This window comes from Toxorhynchites rutilus, chromosome 3, assembly GCF_029784135.1.
Source record: "Toxorhynchites rutilus septentrionalis strain SRP chromosome 3, ASM2978413v1, whole genome shotgun sequence".
Lineage (NCBI taxonomy): Eukaryota > Metazoa > Arthropoda > Insecta > Diptera > Culicidae > Toxorhynchites > Toxorhynchites rutilus.
The window spans coordinates 59,976,461-59,994,660 of NC_073746.1; the positions used below are offsets into that span (position 1 = coordinate 59,976,461).

Here is an 18,200-nt window from a genome sequence, read left to right on the forward strand (position 1 = left end):
TGCTTTCTCCCCGATGGTGCCATGGCTCTCGGTATCCAAAACCAAACCTGTCAGCAGCCAGCAATCGCCCCCGACAGCAACGCTCTTTCTCGCAAACAAGTGTTCGCTCTCTTTTAGCGCACGCCGGCAATGCACTTATTTGCGCATAACAAATTCCCCCATAAAATCCACCCAGTGGAGCAATTCACGGTGGGTGCCACTCTCGAGATGCATTTGCAATGTTTTCTACGGAGCAACAAACTCGGCTGACAGTTCTCACGCTCTCGTGTTGGCATTTGTTATGTTGACTCAACGAAACCATCAACGGTCAATAATACAGAGAGAGGGAGCATGGAAAAAAAAAGAGAGCTAATGGCTACAAAACATGAGAGCCCTTTCGCGAACATGTGCTTCATGCGCAAACGCGTGTCACGCAACAAGCGTCATTGGACAATAAGCACGCTGCAGCCGATGTCGCGTGGCCAGGGTGGCCAAATAATTCGCTGCATGCTGCACTCTACAGTGTATGGTATCAGTAGAAGTGTAGTGCAAGTTGTGCACAAATTAGTGAAAAAAATAAATGAGCGAAAAAAATAATGAATATAAGGTTGGGGAAAAAGTAATCCATTATTTTCTCGATAGCTGGCTGTTGCGACCGATAACTCACGTAATATCGGTCATACAATTTCAAGTTTATGCTCGTTGTAAAGGTGACATTATACACTAAAAAAATATTTTGCTGTTTTTGATTGTTCCATTCAGTTGTGAGTTATAGGTTGTTAACAATGGAAGTCAATAAAGAGAAAAACCGGTAAATTGAGAATGATGTTCATGGTGTCGATACTGTGACAGAAAAATACGTGCAATTCTTTCTTTTTTTTGTTTTAACTCTTTGTGGTCAACTCAAATCGTGTCCATCGGCGTGGACTACTTTTGTCGCAAATCGCGTCTCCAAAATCCAGACCAAAACACAGAACTGCTCATGGAATCACGTAGCGGACCAACAGAACTCCGCAGACCATATTTCTAGAGGGCTTCCGGCTGAAACGCTCCTCATTTCCCAGCTTTGGTGGCAGAGTCCACACTGGTTGAAAAATGATCCCAGTGAATGGCCCATTCAGCAACACGATGGTACACCTCATCTCGGGGCGCCCGTAGAAGCGAGAAAAACACCACCTGCAGTCGCCTCCGCATCTGTTGAACCTACGTTCGTCGATCAATTAGTAGCACGATTCTCAAACTTCCAGCGTTTAGTTCGAGCAGTAGCCTACTGTTATCGGTTTGTACGGAACAGCAGGCGAAAGTTACCAGATGAATCAACATCGACCTACTTAACAGCAGACAAGCGGAAGGAAGTGGAAGCAGTCATCATTTGTTTGATCCAGCTGCAGACCTTCAGTTGCGAGTACAACAGCCTGGAAAGAGCACAATCTGTACATCCGAAATCTCGCATCCGATGGCTCGATCCGTTTTTGGGAGCAGACAAGCTTATTCGCATTGGTGGCAGGTTGGGGAAAACAACGCAGCATTATGATAGCAAGCACCAGATTTTACTCTCCGCCTCGCATCAGTTCTCGGTTCTACTCGTTCGCTACTACCACGAACAGCTCCTGAATCCTCTCCGCCTTCGATACTGGATCAGAGGGGCCAGAAACCTGGCCAAACAAGTGGTCCACAAATGCGTTATTTGTATCAGAGCGCGCCCGAAGTTGTTAGAGCAATTCATGGGTAAACTTCCAGCGTCTCGAGTCACCGCAGCTCAACCGTTCTCCGTGACTGGCGTTGACTATGGAGGACCAGTTCAACTGAAACCACCGCATCGACGAGCTGCACCCATAAAAGCATATGTTGCAGTCTTTGTGTACTTTGTCACAAAGGCTGTCCATATAGAGTTGGTTGCTGACCTGAGTACGGCAAAATTCATCGAAGCTTTTCGCAGGTTCGTCTCCCGTCGAGGTTTGTGTGCTGAAATTCATAGCGACTTCGGAACTTCATCGGTGTAGCAAATGAACTCCGCCAGCTCGTTCGTAGCGAACCACATCAAAAACGCAATCGCTCATGAATGCACCAACAATAGTGTACGCTGGCGTTTCAATCCGCCCAAGGCATCACACTTTGGTGGCCTGTGGGAGGCCGCAATTGCATCGGCGCAAAAACACTTCGTCAAAGTTATAGGTACACACACTCTGATTCGATGGAAACATTGCTGACGCAAACTGAGTGCTGCCTGAATTCTCGCCCGCTCGTGGCCCTCGCCGACGATCCCTCTGACTTAGAGGCACTCACACCAGGTCATTTTCTGACTGGTTCTGCCCTAAAGGCCGTTCCAGACATTGATGTAGCCGAGATTCCGTTCAGCTGACTTCGACAATGGCAACAAGCCCAAATATTATTCCAGCAGATATGGAAGAAGTGGCATACATTGGACCTTTCCAAAAGTTTTGCGAGAAATCAACCATCCAAGGGGATGCCACCTTGGAAAATATCACATCGCCAGAAATGTATCAACAATAATGACATGGCACTTCTAAGGGGCCAGCATGTTCATGTACGACGAATAAATTATTCAATCATCAACCGTATTCAACTCGGCAGTAAATCGAGTGCTTACTGTATTGGGCATGGATTGCACAGTTACAACGCATCGATGCCTGCCGCAATTATGAGTTCCGGAGCCCTCCGATATAAAAGGGATGTAGGACGCTCTATTGTTTCAGACGCTTTAGTTAGTAGTAGCAGCAGTCCAACCATCATACCGTTTCTATCATCATTTATATTAAATATTTTGTTAATTAAAATTCGAAGCGTAGTAAATTAGATGAATTAAATAAGAAATTGAAATTGTGCTCACCTGGGAATCCTTGGAGTACGCGCCAATCCACCTGAAAGAAAAAGGAAGAAAACTTACCGTTTCACCGTTATGTCCGCTGTTACCTGGATTTTGTCCGTTCTCCTGAGCCGTCAACACATACTAATCTTCTACTTTATTCAGCCTTGTATCAATTTAGACTTTTCTTGACAAATTGTAATGTCTGGTGAGCCTGTTCCGGAGTTAATATGGTGCTTCAATTTATAAATAATCGATAACGGTACTCAGTATAAACAAAAGATTATTAGCGTGGAAACATAAGAGGATAGTCACGATTCTGAATAGCTATGATACATCGGACACAACAGTTATAGTAAGAAGGATGAAACGAGGCGGCACGTTAGTAAGTTAGTAATCCAAATTTTATTTTAAACTACGACATGAACAGGGGATGAGTACAAAAATGAGTAGAAAAATGTGTGAATAGGGGATGAGTACAAAAATGTCTTGTAGGTTATTCTCGTGTGATATACACGATGGAGAATTATAAAATATAATTGTTATATAAAAACACATTGTTTAGTGAATGCATATTTAAAATTCACAAGAAATATACAGATCTTATTTAGCCTTCATAATCTTACATGATACATGTCTTTCAAGGGAAATTAATTCCGACCAATGCGACACCCATAAAAAAAATTAATACGACCGCAAAGGTTTAATTTATTTTTTTTGAATAATTTTTTTTTCAAAGCTTTAGAATGGCAACAAATTTTGCAACAAAACGGTGTATATTGGATCCAAAACGGACAATCTGGAGCATATTGAATAATATTTTAAATCCCAAACTATCCAAAAATAGTGGATTACTTTTCCCCCAAACCTAATGTTTTTGTTAGAAGGTGTGAATCAATGTATTTTATGGCTAAAAAAAAGTGCGATTACTGGACAGTGTCTTCGAATTTTGAATGATTCCATCACCTTCTGTATATTTCTTTCGATTTATTTATTCTTTCTGAGCCATCGAATGCATCCAAAGTAAACATTTCAAGAAACCGCACTTTTATTCCTATTGTTCATCTTTTTACTCAGTTGTACATTAAGTAACGGGTGAGTTATACAGTGATAGGCATAAAAAAGTCCACCTTTCATATTTAAAAACAATTGTATATTATCTATTACTCTTTCAAGTAATGAACAAGTTTGTTTACTTCCTTATATGACTTCTTTAAAGTGTGCAAATATGCGATGATAAATATAAAAGCCCATCCCTAAAAATAATCTTCAAATTATTTAAACCTTTGAGTAACCCCTCGTTTCCACATGTTATGACAGCAAGAGCTGTGCGATATTATTTACAACTTTTTAGTGATTCAGTTGACGCGATATAAACAAAGTGTTGTTTGCGCTGGCACATAAAATTCGATTGTTGTTGTCTACACAAAGAGTTTTCAACGTAAACGTAAAAAGATCGTAAAGATCGTAAAATTGTGCACAAGCACAAAGCTTACGGTTCGCTCGCTAACAGATCCGGAAGAGGTCGTCGTCGGAAGAACGGTAGTCGGACGGATCAACGAATCATCCAGGAAGTGAAGAAATCTCCAAAAGTATTAGTCAAAGTCATTCAAGTTCATTGCAGGTTACAGTCAAGAACGGAGGAGGCAATGTAATGGTGTGGGGATGCTTTTTCTGGCCTGGTGTTGGAAATCTGGCGCGAATTCACGGTATCATGATGTCTACATTGACATCCTTAAGGACAACCTGAAGGAATCGCTTCGAAAAACTAGCCTGCGAAACTACTCGTTTTCCAACAGAACAACGATCCGAAACATACATACTAAGAAGACCAAAGCCTATTTCCAATCGCGCAAAATAAAACCACTTGAATGGCCACCAAGAAGTCCTGATCTTTGAAAGTCGAAAGTATGCCCAAACGTTTTCAATAGGTCATTTAGGCTTCTTTTGTTGCTTTTATGGTGTGATTTTTTTATTTCTCAAACTCGGGCTTCTATACTTGTTTTCTATTTTTATTGCCATTGCCAAGTGCCATTGAAATGAAATGTTTTTTTTCAAGCTTTACAAATTGAATCCAGCTAAATATGCAATGAAAAATGTTATTTTTAAAATAAAGGCTCATGAAATTTCTATTTTTTCTTAACAACATTGTTTTTATTCAAACTAAACTGAGAAAATCGTTATGTAAATGTTATGTTATGTTATGTTAATGTAAACAACACTATGTTTACATCTCTTCAATATCGATTTCTAACAATACCGCACAGCTTTAACTTGGTGTAGATTTCTTTCCATTCATTTATTCACACTCTCAAACCATTCGTTCCGTTGTTTTCGTTGTTCATACCCGGTGACGGTCTCTGCTTTGCCGCTAATTGCTGCTTTCAAGGGGTTCCAGCATTCATCGATGGGAGCAGTAACGCAGCTTCAAGACGTTACGAGTATGTTGCAGCAACGTTTGGCTCCTGCAGTCGTCGTGAGTGGTACCGTCATGAGCGCTGATGTCTTATGTTATTAACAACTGACAGTTTAGAATGCAGCTTGACCATAGCCAGGTAGTGGTTTGGATCGTTTTCGTCTTAGGCCGTTTTCGTTGATTCGCTGATGGGCGCTGAACCTACCAATTACTGGTCTGAAATCCTCCTTCGACTTCAGTGTTCAAATCCCGATGACGATTTTGATGCCGTGTTTTGGACAGCGATCCTATTCTCGCTCTAGCTACGTGAATTCTTCTTAATCGTCATCGGTGCTAGCTATATGGGGGCTGTGGACGTTGATAATGCTGATGTTGAAGAAGTGGCTTCGCATCTTCAGTCTGCACATTCTTCCGTTGATCGGCCACCAGTCAATCACCCGTTTCTGCATCTCCCCCATCACGATGGAAGCTGTACCCAGTTCGTGTGTGTTGCCGCAGCACTGATAGATGATATAATCACCTTGAAAGCAATCTGTCGCCCTTGACATGGGGAGCAGACGCTCGGAAACGCTCAGATGCGTAAGAGGATCAGTGAAAAAACGAGGCCCATCTAGATTTCGGACACTTAGAGAGATTTGTGGATTTTCGGACACTTTGATGCAAAATAACACCAAATTTAAAATAAGCCAAATAACCACTATTAGAATATTGTATAGGGTACCAGATAAGAATGCAATTCTGTTGCATTACTATATTCATCGCATTTTTGTTAAAGCCTGGAGACCCTGAGCAATCTTTTTCGAAGTATGTTTGTATATGAAAGAACAGGTTATTTGAAAGGAAATTGGAAACCCAGAACCATTCTTAGTTAGTTTGCAACTAGGAAGGATAGAGTAGAATCACGGAACCAAGCACGAATTTAGAAGCGAGTGAATTGTAAAGTTTGAAGGCTCTCGAATACAAACAAGGAAGGAAGCGAGAATGGTTCCACTTGTTCAAGAGCCAGCGAACTAATATCCAATCGATGAAAAAAATGCTGTTTTAAAGAAACTCGATTGACATTTATCAATATGAAGTTATTTTGAAGAAATCAGTTCTACATAAACTTGGACCTATCGGAAGAATCTAGAGAGACCAACCTGAATTTTTATTAATTTTATTGATTCATTCATTACTTATTCCACTTACAGCTTCAATTACTTTTAAATGATATTGTGTTTCTGGATTCTCTGCTCCGGTAGCAGCATGTTCTCATTTTGCTTCATCGCTTAGCTTTTCTCCGGCATGGATGTCTTAATTTTTCCACTCATATTTCTCACCAAGCTGCTCTTTTTTCATTACTTGGCATAATTAATGATTAAAGAAAAAGAACCGTGTACACACATTCGGCATATTTTGCTAATCCGCTTGGCTACGAGAAAGAAGTTTTTACTTTGCGAATTGAATAAAAAGAAAAATAGTCTTACACTTCCTCATCGGTCTTCAATTGAATGTGTATGATGTTGGAAGTGCCCCAACGGCATTGTGATTTGATTGGTTTCAACAACAAAAAAGTATCCAAGCAATCCTGGGATGTCATGAGATCAAGATGGATTTATGTGTCATTTAGTGTCAATTTGTATCCCCCGTTCCATTCTCGATTACTTTTTTGTTGTCTCTTGATTCTTTTTGTTTGTATCCATGTCTCTAATGCTCTTCGTTTACTAATCCGTTTTACAACTAAAAAAAAATATGCCACGAAATATGTACTATTTCACTCGTCATCCATCTACTGTGCACATATAGATTTGTTTCTTGTTTGTTTAAATTATTTGCTCCTCATTGCTTCGTGCTCCGGTTTTTGACGACTTTATTCTCATACGAACTGCAATCCACTGACATTTTCTGAAGATAATGATCAGCTTCTTTCCACGTCTGTGTCTAACTAAAAATTGTTTTACTTTATATTAAGTATTTTTTTGCTTATTCGCATGATTCGCTTAAATAGTTAGGCTTTCACTAGAATTTTCTGTCATTGTTTACTGTAACCTTAAGTAAAATGTCTCTTTCATGTTTTTTTTCTTCTTTTTCATCTTGTTTAGTTTAATTCTATATCCATTATCGAAACACTTTCTACGATTTTTCTTTATATTTTTACATATATCTACTATCTGAGAATTTTGGATTGTAACAATACGACTGTGTGTTTTTTTATTACGTTTTCAATGTTATCTGTACGCGCTTGTGAACTCTCACCCCACTTACTATCTCCCCGAATGATGATGGTTTTTTTTTATTTGTTACTGATAAGTATTCGCGTTTTGTTCATATTCAATTATTGCAATCGTCTTGATCAGTATTTTTAGTGTAATATTCTTCCTCGTTTTTTTCTCATGATATATTGAATTTGTAGCATTTCTCTCTAACTCGAAAATATCGGTAATGTTGAAGTTTTATCTTTGTTTGTCGCGTTTAAAAATAGTTTTTGTTTGAAACTATGGCCCTCCCCCATCGCTGCCCCATCGATCAAAATTTGTTGTTTGTTTTGTTCGTTATTCACTAAATGAGCAAAATAGTTTTTTTTCCTTTTTTTCTTTGTTATCAACTTCGCGTGTTTTTCATTGAACATTCACGCACATACACACACACACACACACACACGATTGGACGCTTCTTTATAATCTCTCATTGCAACGCCCTAAATATTTGTTGTCGAACGAAGGTAAAAATATAACTTGAGGATTTGGGGAAAAAAGCGTGTAAACTTTAAGAGGCACTCTAGCTGTTATTTTTTTTTTTGTTTCGTTCGACTTTTAAAACTGTCAATTGAGTATAAGGCTTTTCTTAAGCAAGTATGCAATGAAAAAAATATATATATCTATGCTTCGTTTAATCATCGTCGTCTATGGCAACATTAGTTTCGTACAGGCACAATACGATTTACGTTTCCTAAACCTGGGGAAACGCTGTAAATAGTTTTCAAAAGCACAATGCTCAACACATTCTGCAAGGCCTCCGATCAAATAGCGAGCAATTCGCCATTTTGTGTCGTCACTAGGAATCGTACCGTGTGATTTTTGAGTAACTCGAATCCTCGTACACTATATAGGTGTTCAAAATGGTGTCCATAATATGAGATCGAGCAGTGTTGTTTCAAGCGCTTCAGCCGTTTCTTTGCTCGTTAACGCTACTAGTGAGGGTTGGCATTTTGCGGGGAGCAACAGCAAAAATAAGAGGTGAGCCTTAGAATGGCTGTGGAGTTATAATCAATGAGGTGTCTTACACTTGAAGAATGGTATCAGATATACACTGGGCAAAACTTTCGACCAGATTCGTTAATCGAGAACAAACGTGAAAATGTCTATGGTGAATTTATCACCGTGCAAAGGACGACACGTACCAGACTTCAGAATGCAACGCGGGGCAGATGTGCAACAAGTTTTCTGCACTCAATTGAACTCTCACTCCTTGTACACACATGGGCTTTAGCGAATGAACACGCGCCGTAACATAGATGAAATGTTTTGTTATCAACATCCTTCTCTTTAAGGTGCGAGCATCGTATCTGTAATGCTAATACTAAATGCAGGGTGAAGCTCAAATCGTTGGCAGAACGTTCGTTGTAATAGTCTTTGCACTCTGTTAGTATGTGGTGGATGGAGAGGGCTACACAGCAGGTAATGCAGTTGGGAGGATCTTGTCTGATGATAAGGAAACTAATGGTAAGGTTAGTGTGTTCAGTGCGGAGGCGGGAAAGAATGCGGCACTGTTGTTGAACGGGGTTGTCACGCCAACCAGAAGTTTTTCTCGGGTTGATTCGCCACAAGGCTGTGTTATGCGTGCTGAATCATTCCGAGTCCCAAGATTCCCTTGTGACATTTTTGGTACAACGAATAGTATCCATAGAAGGCACAGTAACCACCTCAACCTCATAGTCCCGGCCTATACTCGCCAGTCGGACGACTTCCGATAATTTCAAAGTGGTCTGGAATCCAAAAAAAAAAAAATTTCTCTCTAATGCAAAAACCTCAGTAGAAAGAAGCCGTTGTTCGGTGGAAACGGATTTCAACTCTTGTAGACAGCTTGCTGGATCGCTGAAGATAATCACTAATTTCCCAGACTGGGGAGGACTAAGGGCTTTCAAAAGAGCGTAGGCTTTCGCACTAAAGACGGAACAAAATGAGGGTAAGGAGGAACAGATAGTTGTGCATTCGCTGGTAATTCCGTAACCAACCTTGCCGTTGGCAACGAAACCGCCATAATAATGTAATGGAAGCTTTCATACCTCTCGCTACTCAATGTGAGGATATGTTGCTGAATTCGTACTTGGTTATGTAGGGAAAGATCTATTTTTAGGAGGGGATTGGTTCCAGGGGAGGGAGGAAGGTTTAAGCTGGTCAAGGAGTGTAGTAGTTAGTTGGCTCTTAGTACCAGGGGGACATCTTCGCGACCTTTAAGGCTAGGCCAACGCATAGCGTTTGAACGGTAGCTAACCACATTGGACCATCACTGCAGAGGTAAAAGTAGATAGAAACATTCCAGAGGCAGTTTTGAAAACTTTGTTATACAAAGGACATAGTTTCTTATCTACATGACTACCAAAAAAGACCAACACTTAAAAGACATTCGAAAAAACTAAAAGTCACCCAAAACATATTTAAAATAGCCCAAAATATAGACCAGACCAAGCCAAGCAAATTATCAAAAAAAATTCAAAGATGTGCAAAGAAGGCGAAAAATGAACCCAAAAAAATTGGACAGAATCTATAAAAAATCGAAGAAACAACCAAAAAATATAAGAAAAAAATTGTTAAGATTAAGTACTCAAAGACATGAACTCTCCCCCAATGCACCAGAACTAAGTCCCATCGAAAAACACTGGGCTCTTATGAAGCAGGCACTACGGAGCATCCCAAGGAGATCAAATGTGAGGAAGACATGAAGAAAACGTGGGTTTCCGTATAGAAGTTGCAGCCACTAGTAGTACAGAACCTTATGAATGGATTTAAGCGTAAGGTGCGAGCATACGGTTATGGTATTGAAGTTGAATGAAATAAATATGCCAGAAGCTTACTGATGTGTTATATCTAATTGTCTGAAAGTTTGAAAAGGATCGGTCAACTGAGTAATTTTCTACAGCGTTTTATCCGTGACGCAATTTAATGTGGAACACCCTTTAGGTACCATGTCAATGTACTGAGATCTCTCTCAGTAACCCTCAGAAATTGTTGAGTAATTTTAATACTCGGAGTGACAAATCTTATAGAACGGTTGAGTTGTATAGCATTCCAATTGCCCATCACTTCCCGATCTTTCCATTTGTTTAGCTCTCTCTTCAGCACAGTCGGAAATGCCACAGAATGGTTCTGAACCAGTGAAAGGTGAGCTTGAGACACTTCTAGCAAGTCCATCTGCTTGTTCATTCCCCTCTATACCGCAATGGCCAGGAATCCAGCACAGTTATACCGAACTTATCTGGTTTAGCTTCCGTTAAAGGCAAATGCAATCCCAGACAGTTTTTGAAGAACACTTAAAAGCATGAAGAACTTTAAGTGCCGTTAGACTGTCTGAGAATATGCAAATGTTAGCATGTCTATTTATTTCTTTTGAGGCAGACATTTATACATTCTATTATTTCAGCTTTTTTCCTAATGGAAGTAAAAGTGACGAACCAGCCAAATGAGTTGAAAGTCACTATAATACAGATAAAAAAAAAGCTTTTTTCCTAAATAAATGTTGACCTGTTTCCCATAGCTACAGAGATTTTTGTTCTGCACACACTCCGGCACCTGTTCTGATACCCATTTTCGATCCATTAGTGTAGAACATGATTGAACCATTACGAACACTGGGACCACCTTCACCGCATACTGAACGAGAAGGTTCGATTGCACTGTATGGAATGTCGTAATTTGTTCTAGGTTCCATCCAATCACTGTTTATCTCTGAGGATAGTCCAACGGGTAAGAGATTCAGGATACTCAGTTTTCTGTTAACCATCTTGTCAAGAACTTCACCTATACAGTTCAGTAGAATGATTGGACGGTAACTGTTGGCAATGTTTTTGTTTTTTTTTGTTTTTTTGTAACACACACACACACACACGATTGGACGCTTCTTTATAATCTCTCATTGCAACGCCCTAAATATTTGTTGTCGAACGAAGGTAAAAATATAACTTGAGGATTTGGGGAAAAAAGCGTGTAAACTTTAAGAGGCACTCTAGCTGTTATTTTTTTTTTTTGTTTCGTTCGACTTTTAAAACTGTCAATTGAGTATAAGGCTTTTCTTAAGCAAGTATGCAATGAAAAAAATATATATATCTATGCTTCGTTTAATCATCGTCGTCTATGGCAACATTAGTTTCGTACAGGCACAATACGATTTACGTTTCCTAAACCTGGGGAAACGCTGTAAATAGTTTTCAAAAGCACAATGCTCAACACATTCTGCAAGGCCTCCGATCAAATAGCGAGCAATTCGCCATTTTGTGTCGTCACTAGGAATCGTACCGTGTGATTTTTGAGTAACTCGAATCCTCGTACACTATATAGGTGTTCAAAATGGTGTCCATAATATGAGATCGAGCAGTGTTGTTTCAAGCGCTTCAGCCGTTTCTTTGCTCGTTAACGCTACTAGTGAGGGTTGGCATTTTGCGGGGAGCAACAGCAAAAATAAGAGGTGAGCCTTAGAATGGCTGTGGAGTTATAATCAATGAGGTGTCTTACACTTGAAGAATGGTATCAGATATACACTGGGCAAAACTTTCGACCAGATTCGTTAATCGAGAACAAACGTGAAAATGTCTATGGTGAATTTATCACCGTGCAAAGGACGACACGTACCAGACTTCAGAATGCAACGCGGGGCAGATGTGCAACAAGTTTTCTGCACTCAATTGAACTCTCACTCCTTGTACACACATGGGCTTTAGCGAATGAACACGCGCCGTAACATAGATGAAATGTTTTGTTATCAACATCCTTCTCTTTAAGGTGCGAGCATCGTATCTGTAATGCTAATACTAAATGCAGGGTGAAGCTCAAATCGTTGGCAGAACGTTCGTTGTAATAGTCTTTGCACTCTGTTAGTATGTGGTGGATGGAGAGGGCTACACAGCAGGTAATGCAGTTGGGAGGATCTTGTCTGATGATAAGGAAACTAATGGTAAGGTTAGTGTGTTCAGTGCGGAGGCGGGAAAGAATGCGGCACTGTTGTTGAACGGGGTTGTCACGCCAACCAGAAGTTTTTCTCGGGTTGATTCGCCACAAGGCTGTGTTATGCGTGCTGAATCATTCCGAGTCCCAAGATTCCCTTGTGACATTTTTGGTACAACGAATAGTATCCATAGAAGGCACAGTAACCACCTCAACCTCATAGTCCCGGCCTATACTCGCCAGTCGGACGACTTCCGATAATTTCAAAGTGGTCTGGAATCCAAAAAAAAAAAATTTCTCTCTAATGCAAAAACCTCAGTAGAAAGAAGCCGTTGTTCGGTGGAAACGGATTTCAACTCTTGTAGACAGCTTGCTGGATCGCTGAAGATAATCACTAATTTCCCAGACTGGGGAGGACTAAGGGCTTTCAAAAGAGCGTAGGCTTTCGCACTAAAGACGGAACAAAATGAGGGTAAGGAGGAACAGATAGTTGTGCATTCGCTGGTAATTCCGTAACCAACCTTGCCGTTGGCAACGAAACCGCCATAATAATGTAATGGAAGCTTTCATACCTCTCGCTACTCAATGTGAGGATATGTTGCTGAATTCGTACTTGGTTATGTAGGGAAAGATCTATTTTTAGGAGGGGATTGGTTCCAGGGGAGGGAGGAAGGTTTAAGCTGGTCAAGGAGTGTAGTAGTTAGTTGGCTCTTAGTACCAGGGGGACATCTTCGCGACCTTTAAGGCTAGGCCAACGCATAGCGTTTGAACGGTAGCTAACCACATTGGACCATCACTGCAGAGGTAAAAGTAGATAGAAACATTCCAGAGGCAGTTTTGAAAACTTTGTTATACAAAGGACATAGTTTCTTATCTACATGACTACCAAAAAAGACCAACACTTAAAAGACATTCGAAAAAACTAAAAGTCACCCAAAACATATTTAAAATAGCCCAAAATATAGACCAGACCAAGCCAAGCAAATTATCAAAAAAAATTCAAAGATGTGCAAAGAAGGCGAAAAATGAACCCAAAAAAATTGGACAGAATCTATAAAAAATCGAAGAAACAACCAAAAAATATAAGAAAAAAATTGTTAAGATTAAGTACTCAAAGACATGAACTCTCCCCCAATGCACCAGAACTAAGTCCCATCGAAAAACACTGGGCTCTTATGAAGCAGGCACTACGGAGCATCCCAAGGAGATCAAATGTGAGGAAGACATGAAGAAAACGTGGGTTTCCGTATAGAAGTTGCAGCCACTAGTAGTACAGAACCTTATGAATGGATTTAAGCGTAAGGTGCGAGCATACGGTTATGGTATTGAAGTTGAATGAAATAAATATGCCAGAAGCTTACTGATGTGTTATATCTAATTGTCTGAAAGTTTGAAAAGGATCGGTCAACTGAGTAATTTTCTACAGCGTTTTATCCGTGACGCAATTTAATGTGGAACACCCTTTAGGTACCATGTCAATGTACTGAGATCTCTCTCAGTAACCCTCAGAAATTGTTGAGTAATTTTAATACTCGGAGTGACAAATCTTATAGAACGGTTGAGTTGTATAGCATTCCAATTGCCCATCACTTCCCGATCTTTCCATTTGTTTAGCTCTCTCTTCAGCACAGTCGGAAATGCCACAGAATGGTTCTGAACCAGTGAAAGGTGAGCTTGAGACACTTCTAGCAAGTCCATCTGCTTGTTCATTCCCCTCTATACCGCAATGGCCAGGAATCCAGCACAGTTATACCGAACTTATCTGGTTTAGCTTCCGTTAAAGGCAAATGCAATCCCAGACAGTTTTTGAAGAACACTTAAAAGCATGAAGAACTTTAAGTGCCGTTAGACTGTCTGAGAATATGCAAATGTTAGCATGTCTATTTATTTCTTTTGAGGCAGACATTTATACATTCTATTATTTCAGCTTTTTTCCTAATGGAAGTAAAAGTGACGAACCAGCCAAATGAGTTGAAAGTCACTATAATACAGATAAAAAAAAAGCTTTTTTCCTAAATAAATGTTGACCTGTTTCCCATAGCTACAGAGATTTTTGTTCTGCACACACTCCGGCACCTGTTCTGATACCCATTTTCGATCCATTAGTGTAGAACATGATTGAACCATTACGAACACTGGGACCACCTTCACCGCATACTGAACGAGAAGGTTCGATTGCACTGTATGGAATGTCGTAATTTGTTCTAGGTTCCATCCAATCACTGTTTATCTCTGAGGATAGTCCAACGGGTAAGAGATTCAGGATACTCAGTTTTCTGTTAACCATCTTGTCAAGAACTTCACCTATACAGTTCAGTAGAATGATTGGACGGTAACTGTTGGCAATGTTTTTGTTTTTAATGGGCTTCGGAACAGGAATCGTTAGTCCTACCTTCCTGTCCACAGGGATTTCGCCCTGGTTCCAAACAAAGTTAAAAAGCGATAGAAGAATGGTTTTACCGATTAGGGGAAGATTTTTGAGAAGAGGATATCCGACATCTTCAAGGTTGGTTGGTTCTTTGTTTTTAAGAGGCTTTAAACTTTGCAGTTCATTCGCCTCTAATCTTCAAGGCCGGCGGATGAACCATGTACTCCGCGAAAAGCCCATTCAGGATGCTGAAATACAAAACTCTTTATTATCCTCCGCGTCAAGATCAGTATCAAAGGAAGGAGGGAAGGATTAAGAATCTATTTTGTGGGATAAAAATTGTTGGGAGCAACTGGAGGAAGATGAAGCTTGCAAGAAATGATCTGCAAATCTTTTTGTAATGTATTATTTGTTAAACCATTATTTGTCCCAAAGATATTTCGAGATTTTGTCTCAAAGATATTCTGTCAGGACCCATGGCATAGATGATTTTCTCCCATCTGTCCTGTTTAGCTTGACGAATTATACTTCTGGTCGCGTTTCTATCAGCTTTTAACTTTGAATGAATTGAATTTTTCGATCTTCTTGTATCAATCTCTGCAGAGCTCTAAGTTTTTGCAACGCAGTCTGATTGCAGCTCGCCCTTCAGGTCCCCTCCATGGGACTCTTTTTTTTACCAGGCAAACAGCTAGCCCGAGGAATGTGATTTTTCCCAATATCAAAAAGTGATTTAACGAAACGTTCTGGGGTGGAGGAGGACGTCATGTGTTGGTTGAAGTTGTTTGATTCAGCGAGAGGATGACGGGAAAGCTACCACAACTATCAAGGATCTTCCAGGATAACTGAAAGGAGAAGTTGTGTGAAGAGATGGACCCCGCTCTCATTCCAATGGAGTTTGGTACACTTCGCTCAAAGGGAGATCACGTGTTTGTTATGAACGCGCGCTGATGAAAGTTAAACTTAAGTGCAGCGCTGCGTATGTTTTCTGAAGACTGACGTAAACGAGTTCATTTATTAGTGTTTAGTTTGTATGTCGGCTCAATTCTATAATAAGGCACTGCGCTTCGTTGCAGTGTAAATTAAAGTGGTATAGCACTGTAACTTAAAATAAAGGATTTAAAAAGAGATTAAGAGAAAACGACACATATAGTATAACTACTCGAATCAACTTGTTCTTTTTAAAAGAAGCACATCTATGCTAAAATATAGGTAATTTTGATTTTATCAATGACCAAAACTATGATGGCAAAATCCTTTGAGTGTGTTTTGTTGTTTCATGTAAAAATTGCACTAATAAAACTAACATAATTGCGTTCAAAATGAATTAAAATTGCGTGTATAGAACTGCTCCGAATGTACGCGTTCTGACATAACCGCAAATTTTAACTTGTTATTACTCATTTCTAAGATATACATTCCACTCCGTTGCCTTTTTGTGAGAATGTTATCATTTGCTACTTCCTGCAAATAACCTAATCTTCTCGTGAAATCAATTCCTTTAATCTAACGTACTATATTCGCTTAACAGTAACTGCTAAAACATATAAAGAGTCAAACTTGTCTACTAGCATTCGTACGCACACACACACATACATCTTTAAAATTTTTGAGTGATCGGACGCACAGATCATTCTCTCTAGGATCACCTCCGTTCCCGATGGTTTCGACCATAACACGTATACACACCGTTCCCAAAACACACTAGAATCACACATATCCATACAGATTCGCACGCATACTCTCCATCACTTTACGACACCGAGCTGATGGCGTTGTGCGGCGATCCCATCTGAATCAGCACCTTGTCCAGCCACTGGAGCGGGCCGTGCAGATGGATTTCGATCCAGCAGGGCGTCGAGGTGACATCCTGCCGGTGATACTCCGCTCCCCAGCCCTTGACGAAGCTCATTCGTATCGTGCACATCTTGGTCAGCTCGTACACCGCCTCGAAGCCATGGTTCACCGATTGGGACAGTAGCTGGGCGAATTCCTGATTGTTGAAAATCTTCAGCGAGCAGCCGGGTGGAATCTTACACACCGTGCTGGGATGGAATCCGTGGTGGTGGTTGCAGTTGCGACTCTGCACGAAGATGGCCGAATCTGATAAGCACTCGGCATACACCTCACCACCTACGTAGTAAAGATGGACTCCCTTTCCGATATGGCGACGTGTGTTTTCGATTGTACTGTTGCGGTTTACATTGCTCAACTGACCGAGACAGAAGCGATCCGAATTGTTGGACGGATTGGTGAAGCCGTCAACGATGATCGAGGTTGAATTACAGTGGAACACCTCGCCGACGCGACAATTCAACTCGTAGTAAGCTATACTCGCCCAGTACGGGGGCTCCTGATAGCTAACCGGGGCAACCTCACCATGCATCTGATTCGTGTCCATCTGATTGTTGTCCTGCGTTCCAACGTTATTCCCGTCCTCCGGGGGGCTGTATGCGGGCGGAGGTGTCTCTGGCAGTGACCCGTACGGGCTCTGAGGATTCGAATTGATCGGTCCCGGACTCGATACCGAGGAGATCGGACTATTGGGACCCATGTGGGACGATATGGGCGAGTTCGGACCTCCGCCACCCATCTGTGAGTTGTTGAAGCCCGAGTTCGTGTAGCTAACGTTGTGGGGCATGTTCGGCTCGTTCATCTGGTGAAACGGCAACAACGAGTGGCCCGGAGCGAACTCGGAGTGCCGCGGAACCAGTACCGGGGGCAGAACCGGACTCTCTACGCGCTTATAGTGGTACGGATTGATGCAGACTTCCTTCTGCTTGGCGCTGAACGGATACTGACATGTTTCGATGGGTTTCAGCTCGTGGTGACTCTGGAGGTCTGGCCAACGCCAGACACGGCAGTAGATGACGTGAGGAAGTCCCTTGCGGTGGGATACCTTGAGGAAAGAGAGAATACGTTAATAATGGTCACATAATTATGAAGGATATTATACTGTGAAAAATGTGCACGACCATACGACAGTTACATGTAATTATACACATTATACACTTTTTAATGCAATGAAATAATCCAGGGAGTCAACAAAAACTAGAAAAAAAATCCCCGACGTTCCAGTATTTTTTCAGAAAAAATCCAGTTTAAGACGATAAGAAATCGGATTTCTTAATTACAGTTCAAAGTTACCTTGAAGAATCCTTATATACTAGTACAGAACAAGTCATTTTCATTTTTATTTGGATCGGCTTTTCTTTTATCGGCTTCCTTCTATGCGTTTTCCAAAATAATCTTCGTTTTACCTCGAGAGACTCATAATTGTTTTCATATGAAAAATTCAGCGTCAATGGAAATGATCTCTCAACTTTGGAGATTCCACACGAGAGGCAGAGGACCATTTGATCGGTGTTAAGTCAGACCGGACCATCCAACATTTTTATGATTTCGAGAAAAACGAGCTTGAAGTTTGGGGTTTCCGTAGAGCATTCGAAACAATTTCGATACGTTGTTCATGCTTAC

General features: G+C 40.7%; 1 protein-coding gene across 7 annotated transcripts in view; it reads right to left on the reverse strand.

Moving 5' to 3' along the window:
* Window positions 1-6,381: 6,381 nt before the first annotated feature.
* The window catches only part of LOC129774825 (protein mothers against dpp), a 99,453-nt gene continuing 87,634 nt past the window's right edge, over window positions 6,382-18,200 (reverse strand). For all 7 annotated transcript variants that reach the window (XM_055778833.1, XM_055778835.1, XM_055778830.1 and 4 more), the window contains one exon: window positions 6,382-17,622. In XM_055778833.1, coding sequence (XP_055634808.1) covers window positions 16,477-17,622 — 1,146 coding nt within the window. In that variant the 3' untranslated portion in view covers window positions 6,382-16,476. The remainder of the gene's footprint in view (window positions 17,623-18,200) is intronic.